The sequence below is a fragment of the Magallana gigas genome, chromosome 10, assembly GCF_963853765.1.
Source record: "Magallana gigas chromosome 10, xbMagGiga1.1, whole genome shotgun sequence".
Classification (NCBI taxonomy): Eukaryota; Metazoa; Mollusca; class Bivalvia; order Ostreida; family Ostreidae; genus Magallana; species Magallana gigas.
The window spans coordinates 19,422,156-19,432,139 of NC_088862.1; the positions used below are offsets into that span (position 1 = coordinate 19,422,156).

General features: G+C 34.5%; 1 protein-coding gene across 1 annotated transcript; it reads left to right on the plus strand.

The window, feature by feature from the left end:
• Positions 1 to 2,337: 2,337 nt before the first annotated feature.
• Positions 2,338 to 9,372, plus strand: LOC105330886 (partner of Y14 and mago). The gene is made up of 3 exons (XM_011432819.4): positions 2,338 to 2,487; positions 7,979 to 8,075; positions 8,731 to 9,372. Exons 1-3 carry the CDS (start codon positions 2,439 to 2,441, stop codon positions 9,176 to 9,178), a joined length of 594 nt encoding a protein of 197 aa, XP_011431121.1. The 5' UTR covers positions 2,338 to 2,438; the 3' UTR covers positions 9,179 to 9,372.
• The last annotated feature ends 612 nt before the right edge of the window (positions 9,373 to 9,984 follow it).

Genomic DNA, 9,984 nt, shown 5'->3' on the forward strand with positions numbered 1-9,984 from the left:
TTTCAGCCGAATTGCACATACTTGTACTTTGAAAATACAAACAAAACCACAAAAGACAACGTAACGATAGATTTTTACGTAATGCGAAATATACTCGTATAGATTGCCCTTGTGTCACTGTTTCCTAAGATTTGACTGAAAAATATACAGTGGATGAATCTCTCTCTCTTCGTTTTCCGGAAAATTATTTAGGTTCAATATCATATCTCTGCATTTTATGTCATTATTTGAATACAAACTTATTCAGTGAGTACGAAGTGAGTTTAGTGAGTTATGCGTGTTCCGTAATACATGTTATATGATAAAGTAGTAATTGTATAACATTTTCATTACTGTTTTTGTCAGTTCGACAGCACTTCGAATATAAACTGATGTTGAATATATTCGTGTAAAACAATCAAAACTGACAAACACGTACACTCTTGATTAAATAAACGATATAATCAAACGCACAACAGTTAATGAGTTCTTTTCATTTGAATTTGCAAGTAATACACTATAATACATGTTTTTGACAATTTTAGGCATATAAGTAAGTTACATGTAGTATCATTTTGAAACTTGATTGATATGGATTGATGATGATAAGGATTGATAATTTACTCCGTCACGAGAAAAGGGCCCTTATCTTTTGACGTCAAATTGTTCAGAAAACGAGGTCAACGCGTTTTTATTTTCTCATAAATATTTTTTCAGTCAAATATTACATGTTAATTTAACAAATAAACATTTGAAAAATAAAATATATAACTTTTATCGTCAATATTTATAACCTAATATTGTACACATTCAAGTTGATACTGAGATTTCACAAGAACGCTGCTTTTGCATCCGCTATGAAACACCACATTTTTTTCTCTGTAGTGTGCTGAAAATAAGTTAATATATTCAAATTGGGAAATCACTTTCTAATTCATCGTCGGAAACTTCGCTGACCTCAGAAGAGAACAGAAAAGTCACATTAGGTTTGTATTCTGGTACAGCTAGTGTGTATTCCATAAGAGAATGTGAAACTTTCCTCACTCTCTCGGGGTGTGCCGAGCATACTACACTTTTATTGTTACACAGAGATTGAGTAACTGAGTACTAGTACTCATTTGATGAGCACTCATAGCGTTTTGCTGAGTACTCATTGATTTTTTGATAACTTATTAGCTGAGCAATATACTTGGTTAGTTGATACTCATTTGTTGAGTACTCATTGCAATTAATACTCATTAGTTGAGAATAGTTTATTTTACTTATTTCATAGTTCATAGGTTGAATTAAAATTAAAATTTTGTAGTTTTACTGTTTTCATATTGTCAGTGATTTTTTAAAGACTTTTGTTACTCAAACGAATCAGGAAATAATTGACAAAATAGTGGCAAATACGCCGATTTACATATTCAGGCGGAATTGTTATTTTTGTGTTAAATTTTTCATAGCAGTTTGTAAGTAAGTTTTTTATTAATATCTCAAACTCAGTTTATATAGTGTCCTTTCTGATATAGTTCATTTTGTCAAATAAAATATAGTCATGTTGTATATTTTATTTGACAAAATGAAATATATCAGAAAGGACAATAGTAATTGAGGGATCCCGCAAAACTCGGTGATAGGGTAAACTCGTAACACGACAATTCATATCAAATATACTAAAGAGTACATGCAGTATGTTGTGAATTTTCGGGAAATGCATCATAGATGATGTTCTTTTAGAAAACCAAATTATTTAAACAGTTTCACAAACATATTTATTTTAACAACATGACCAGTTTAATTTGGGTATCAATTCTGACATTGTAAGTAGTTATGTCTTTCAGTTTTTATACAACTTAGAAAACAGACTTTAAATTAACGCCAGTTGTATAATTGTTACATCTGTTAATTTATGAACCGAATTGGACAGATTGATAACATATCATCTGCAACATCATTAATTAACATGTTTCTCAAATAAAAGAGGCCCTAGGACCGAGCCTTGAGGCACACATGCCGGTTGAGGTTTGACGATAACAAATTTATACATAACTTTCTTCCATGATATATTCTATTTTAAAGTTTATAAAACAGATACATGTATAAAAGTCCCAAACTCTTAATCTTCTTAAACAAATTATTTATGTATATTTTCACCATATTTCAAGTTTCATTGTAAATCATTATATTTCAAAGAATTGTTATAAAGAAAGCCTTGAACAGCTGTTGAACGAGTTTGAAAAGATTTTAATTGATAATTTAAGAATTCCTCTAGCTTTTTTTGGCATCATACTAGTATTTGAATAGATATAAAGCACATTTGTTGGGAGCGAAAAGTCGAGGCGCGAACCACCCCAGGACGAAAAAAAAAATCCCAATACCAAATCGATCTCCTTGGGTAGGAGAGCTGCACACCAGACTCAAATTTGAATCATACCGTTATACATTATCTGTTTCAATAACACGTAAGTCTCCTCATGGATTTTACTCCAGAGCGAGAAGGTGTAGTGAAGGATGATAAAACAGGTAATCATTATTCAGATTATTGTGGTGAAATGAGAACGAAAAATGTTAGCAGCTCGAGTTTTCTCGGAAAAAATAAATTTGTGTGCCCGTACCGCCCATGTTGCGACGGTCTAATGAGATTACTTTACAAATAACATAAACAGGTAATCATTATTTAGATTATTAAGTTAAAATGAGAACGAAAAATGTATGCAGTTCGAATTTTCTCAGAACACTTCAAGAGGTATAGCGCCTACTCTCATTATTTCGCCCACACCTGTGTTTGGACGGAATGTACCTGTTACTAAGAATCGCTCCAGGTACCCAGCTGTCGCAATATAATTTTCGAAACCTTGATACTTACATTTTAATGTCTGTAACAATTAACTTGACATATAAATTCGAAAAATTCTGTGTAAAATGTCAGTTGATATTCCGAACTGTGATTTCTCAAAGTTTAATTATGGTCCCCTGAAGTTTGAGTTGTCGAGATTTACCTGTATCAAGTGTGCTATACCTCTTTGTATGCACATATTTTGACGGTCTTACAATCATGGCTATACTTTACAAATTACATGAGCAAAAACCTTAAAATTCAAACAGTAAATCAAGATTACACAGGTGCCTGTTTTTGAAATAAAAGGTCACCCTATAGACTATAACTGTAATAATAGAATCCAAACATTGCTCGCTGACTTAAAAAAGTTGTTTTTACACCATGAACATCTATCATATGTACTAGCTGGCCTCAAGATCATAAAGCAATTTTATATGAATAAGTCAAAACTTCAGTCAGTTATAAAATGATTTGGCGATTGAAAGTCTAATTAATAACTTTATATCAAGACACATTTAGGCTAATAGCATTTTAATTTTGTCACTTTTTTAATCAGGAGATGTTAAGAAACTTTTAGTGTTCAATATTTTCCTTAAGTATAAGATTGTTTCATGAACCTGGAGCTTGGCTCCGGGATCTTGAAACTGTCTTAAATTTAAGTTAGAATTTTTCTTAAATCTAAGATTCAAACTTAGTTAAGATTGCTTACTTAAGTGGATCACAAAATGATCGAAGAAAAAACTTAGCTAAGATTTGTCTTAGCTTAAACATCATAGTAACTCACGCGATTTTTGACAGAATTTGTTAAAAGTGGAACTCTTCTTCGTTTGAAGATTCCTATCGGCTGCATCATAAATATTATTATATATCACAAAGTTAAAAAATTATATTTAAAAGACGCTTCACACAAATATTAGCATATTTTCTTACTGGATAACATGTCAGTCATTATACAGACGTGTTTACACACTTTCACTTTAACAAAGGGAAATAACTTCAATAGCAAGTCCACAAAGGGGAAAAACCTAGACTATAAATAGAAAACCCAAGGACGAGGGAGCCACCTTCTTTGCTGATCATTTCTTTTAAAAATCCAACGAGTGTCGCCATTTTGAACTTACTTAGTAACAATCTGTAAACTTAAGTCTGCCTAATAGCAGTCTTAAGATTTAAGACAGTATTTCAGACTTAACCCTAAGTCATTTTTTTGTGATCCACTTTAAGAACAATCTTAAAAATTAAGTGCAAATTTACTGACTTAAGTCTGACTTAAGATTTAAGACAGTTTCATGATCCCGGAGCCTGGTCGCGTGCTGATTAGGTGCACATCCTATGATTATGTTTCACTAAAATGTTTTGGGAAAGCTTAAACAGTCTAGATGGACTCCCAAAACGGAGTCAACAGAAGTGAATTTCTGCAAGTATTTTGGACTCCGTTTTGGGAGTCTACGCATGTGCACTTATACAAAAAATGGCAATTTTTCAATAAAAACATGGGGTCCGCAAGAAATCATCTTGCTAAGAGCTGCATGTGTTGGCAGACTTCTAACATGTTTTAAAAGACCCATGATATAATTTATTATCGATCGTATTTGCACAAAATATGGGTTTATTTGCTCTTAAAAAAGTTATTTATCTCCGAGCTGGAAAATATGACAACATCACAAATTTATTTTGATCTCTTTTGGATAAAACTCTTTACAGACACATAAATCTTTTTCCTCAACTTCAAAGTTATCTGAACTATCCATCGCTTCTTCCTATACTGTCCTCAACTTTGTTAAACTTCTTATTCTTCATGTTTTGTAGCAGGATCCTGGGGGTTTATCATTGATAGCTTCTGGTGCTTGTGATTTTCTTTTATGATTGTCACTTGTTACTTTGATTTTACTCATTGTATTCCTATCCTTTTTCTCCAAAGTGCCCTATCTCTTTGCATCCTTGAATGTTTTTTCTTTCATATCAAAAAGCATTCTATAGTCTGTCCCAAGATATTTATGCAGCAAATTTGGACGATTTTTACCTGTAAATATGTCCTGTCTTGAGCTTTAGTCATTTGTGACCCCTAAATCATATATATTCTTGTTCTATGTGTTAAGGAGAATCACATGGTATGTAGATCATGGGTCCCCAGGGTGGTACTGACCCCTCTCAAACAGGAAGTGCCCGGATATCTTGAAAACGGTTGAGATCCCCACCCCTAAACCATATATAGTCTTGTTCCATGTGTTAAGGGGAATCACATGGTATGTAGATCATGGGTCCCCAGGGTGGTCCTGACCCCCCTCAAATAGGAAGTGCCCGAATATCTTGAAAACAGTTAAGAACCCACCCCTAAACCATATATATTCTTGTTCCTAGTGTTAAGGGGATTCAAATTGTATGAAGGTCATGGGCCCTGGGGGTGGTCCTGACCCCCCTCAAATAGGAAGTGCCCGGATATCTTGAAAACAATTGAGATCCCCACGCCTAAACCATATATAGTCTTGTTCCTTGTGTTAAGGAGAATCACATGGTATGTAGGTCATGGGTCCCCAGGGTGGTCCTGACCCTCCTTAAACAGGAAGTGTCCAAAAAACTTGAAAATGGTTAAGATGTTGTGGATGATTCAGGCATAAGACCAAAATTTGGGCACAGTAAACAGATAAACTATTTGGTCAATTTACTTTATATTTTGCACATAGTTTACTCATAAGTTTACCTTTCACTGGAAAAAAATCAAGGAAATTGTATGTTTGAAACATTCTCCTTCAAGACTCCTTAATAGATAACAGTACTATTTCAAACTTGCATGGTTGATTAAACTATATAGATGAATTGCAGAGGTAGCTTCAGATACAGAGCCTTATCTCCATTATCAAGGATGCTAAAAAAACCTCCTACCTCACTTAAACTCGCTTGATGGATGTACTTACTTACTTAGGACTGTCATTCCATGAGGAACGTAGGCCATCAACATCAGTCCTCAAATGAGCACAGTTCTGGGCTGCTCTGGCAGCATTGTTCCAGGTCATATCTAGTGCCTGTAGCTCTGCCTCTGCATCCCGCCTCCAGGAATTTCTTTGACGTCCCCTTTTCCTCTTGCCCTGGGGGTTCCAGGTAACGGCATGGCCTGTAATGCTGGATGGTCACAAGTTTCCTCAAGGTGTGTCCTATCCAGCCCCACTTTCAACGTCTTATTTGCATCTCCTTAAGTCCATTGGTTCTTGTCCTGCTTTCTTCCACAGGTCTTCATTTGAGAATCTCTTTGGCCATCTGATGTTGAAGATGCACCTGAGACAGGTGTTATAGAAGGTCTGGATCCTCTGCAGGGATGTTTTTGTAGTCCTGTAGGTCTCCACTCCATACAGTAGGATGGACTTAACGTTGGATTTAAAGATCCGCAGTTTGGTGATAATGCGGACGTTCTTAGAGGCAATTGTGTTTTAAAGCATGGAAAATGCTGTTCTCGGCTTGCCAATTCTTGACTTGATGTCTGTGCCACCCAGTTTTCTGCAGGTTGATCTTGAGTCCAATTCCTGCTGATGTAGATGCCAGGCAAGTTGTCTTGTCCTGCATCTTATTGTAGTTGTGTGAAAGGAGAGCCAGGTCATCAGCAAAGTCTAGATTGTCGAGATGTGTCAGGAGTGTCCACTGTATTCCGGTCGTCCTGCTCGATGTGGTAGTCTTCAGAATCCAATCAATAACAAGGAGGAAGAGAAATGACGACAGCAAACATCCTTGACGAACTCCTGTTTTGACTTCGAAACTGTCAAACATCTAGCTGGCCAGCATGGGTAACTCTGCATTTCATGCCTTGGTATGTGAAATGAATTAGGAAGAGAAGTTTCTCAGGTACTCCATAGTGCCTCAGGATTTTTCAGAGAGTCACTCTGTCCACACTGTCAAACACCTTTTCATAGTTGATGAAGTTGACATGAAGCGTGTGATTGCTCAATTATGATACACAGGTCTGGTCAGATGTTGATCACGGAGTTTTGGGTCGACTGCCTTGCTCATTCTTTCAAGAAGTATCCTGTTGAGGACCTGCTTGGCACTGACAATCTTGAGCATAATTCCCCGGTAGTTACTGCACTCCCTTAGGTCTCCTTTCTTTGGCAGCTTGATTAGTATGCCTTCTTGATAGATGTGTTTGTTGTTAAATGATAAAACATGATATAGTATTTGTATGATATGATTCACTATTGTAGTATATGATACAATATTATTTCATATTATATTATATTTACATCTACCAAGTATTGTTTCCTCTATTTCTTACGGAAACTTGGAGTTAATTCATAGCTCTATAGAAACAGCCAGGCTGAAATCTACAAGCCCCATTTATCGATTGCTCGAAATCTACAGTGGCAGAAACTGACAGGACTGAAATTGACATTCCCTGTTTATCAATTAGTCGAAATCACGGACTGCACGAAATAATCATGATGATGTTATACTCAGTCTCACATGAGACGATTTGACTGGGGTTTTTTTTAGCTAACGTACTTATGTACATTAACAGTAATTTAGTGAATTTTACTAACTTTTAAAAACCAATTTTATAAATTATTAATTATTTAAAAGAAATATGTAAATATAAACAATAAAATGCTTTTTTTGATAATTCCTGCAGGTTATGAAGGTAGCAATCATTGCAGAAAAAATTTACATAACCCGCTATCGCTATCAATGGAACCATTTGAGAATAAATGGATTTTGCTTGTCTCTAATGCTATTAACAAAGAAGTGTATTGAGATCATTGCTAAAAAGGGATTTCCTATAAATGTTAGGTGTGAAATCACAGACACAATTTATGTACAGACTGCTTAGGTATTTAAAAAATGAAGTTTGAACATGTTTAAGAGTCTAAAAACTAAGCTAGAAGTTGATTAATAAGTTGAAATTTTACTCTCATACATGTGAATTATATACTATATTCGGGGTTCAGTGGAAAAATTACTTTACATGAATAATTTGTTCCCAAAGCATGGCATGTTTCTTCAGGTAGTTCATTGCACATTTTTAAATGAACAATGTGAGATATTAAATTACATGTTCCCTAAAGTTTTGCTGTTTGTACATTACAATTAATGGCTTTATGTTCTTGATACATGCCAGCCATGTCTTAACCTAAGTTTTATCTGAGTGTTTTTTTGTACCTGATTGTGAATTTTAATCCTTTTCAAATTCAGGAGAACTTTATATCCCTGCAACAAGGCGGCCAGATGGAACATGGAGAAAACCAAGGAAAGTGAAAGATGGCTATGTACCACAGGAAGAAGTTCCAGTGTAAGTGTTTAATTAAAATGGTATAAAGCATCTCTAAAAAGAGGGTTAATTAAATGAGTGATTTCTATGAATTTTAATTTCAATTGCATGATTGTGCCTCAAGAAAGATCGATATATTCTTGATATGTTTCAATAGTGTTTCTGAAGAAATGAAAATCATAAAATGCAGATCCCTCAGTAATTCATCCATCTGTTGATTTTAGCTGAGATTTGCTAAAGAAAAACCCCGGCTGAAGGCAGGCAAATCACATATGTTATTATTTAGCATTTTCTTTGATATTTTCATTGGCAAGGCCCAATGAGAAGAAAACACATTATCAAACATCTTTTTCTCTACATCTACACATGTTGGAAAAAAACTAAATGCATGATTATGATTTTCATGAAACCCTCTACCAAAATTGTCAAGTTCATGGCCCCTGGGTCAGGGTTTCAGGCCCTAAGGCGGGGCCAATATGAATATAGAGTAAAAATGTATTTGGTAAATTTTTGAAAAATCTTCTTTACTCCCATAAATATTTGAGAAAAACGAAATGCATGGTTATAATGTTTTTGAAGCCTTCTACCAAAATTTTGAATATCATGCCCCCCCTCCCCCCTACACACACAAACAAGGATAAAAGGTTCAATTAAATGTACTGTAAATAATTTTCAGATATGAAAATAAAGGAGTTCAATGGATGAAAAGTCGGCCAACTTTACCTCCTGGTCTTAATCCAGCAGAGTTGGAGACTGTTAAGAAGTCAGAAAGCCAGCCCATGTCAAAGTCTGCTAAGAAGAATGCAAAGAGGAAAGAAAAGAAGAAACAGCATCAACAGTCAGCCCCTGAAGGGACAGGACCCAGTGAAGTCAGCATATCACAGACTCTGGCCAGAACAAAACTCTCGGAAGATTCTGTAAAAGAGGCGCAAGCCAATGATAAGGCTGCCATAGAAAAGAAAATCAGAAACTTGAAAAAGAAATTAAAACAGGTGGATGATTTAAAAACAAAAATAGATTCTGGTGAGATAAAAAACCCAGAGAAAGAGCAGCTAGCAAAAATTGAAAGGCGCCAGGAGCTCGTGGATGAGATCGAAAATCTAGAGCTGGATTTAGAAGACTGATACACACCAGTTCTTAATGTTATTAAATGTTTCATAAGCTAAGAATATACATGTTCAATGCAATTAATTTTTAAAAAATTCTTTTTGTGTTTCAAGAAACAAAAATGAGATCTTTCATTGCACATAATTTTGATATCATGTAACAATTCGAAGTTATGGAAATATTTCATTGTTTTTATAAAACCTAAAAGTTGTTTTTTGAAGTTGATATTGTAGACCATTTTTTCATAACAACATTATTTGATGATTTATCAGAGACATTGACAGACTGGTTAAAATGTTATAGCTAGATGATTATGGTACTTGTGGACCCTGTAAAACTTTCTTGCATGCCAATAAAAGTTGGTGTACATGCTGTACAATCATAATTGTCAAGATAATGTAATATGTGGAAGAAAGTAAGATTAGTATTGATTAAGAAATGTTTTCTATGATTCACTCAAACTCATAATACTACCATTAAAATGTCAATGCTCAAAAGGAAACTATAGACTACTCACAGATGTATGTCAAATCCAACTGAGCTGTATTAAGGTTTTGAATCTACAATGTTTTCCTTTATTATAATTTTTTTTAATTATCTATCTAATAATGATAAAAACAATAAAATGGTGAAAAAATTTACATAACCCACAAATGCCCAACCTTCATATCCTGCATAAATCACCAATGAAAGTATTTTAAGGGTTTAATTATCAAACCCCACCATAATAATCAAAGAATAATTCCTTATTCCTTATATGATAACTATTCCCATCCCCCCAAGAACTGTTTATACTGCATAGTCGTTCATCTAATGAGTTCTC

Coding starts and splice junctions, on each gene's coding strand:
- LOC105330886 (XM_011432819.4), top strand. CDS start 2,439: ATGGATTTTACTCCAGAGCGAGAAGGTGTAGTGAAGGATGATAAAACA. Junction 2,488..7,978: donor AGTGAAGGATGATAAAACAG/GTAATCATTATT, acceptor TTTCAAATTCAG/GAGAACTTTATATCCCTGCA. Junction 8,076..8,730: donor CCACAGGAAGAAGTTCCAGT/GTAAGTGTTTAA, acceptor AATAATTTTCAG/ATATGAAAATAAAGGAGTTC.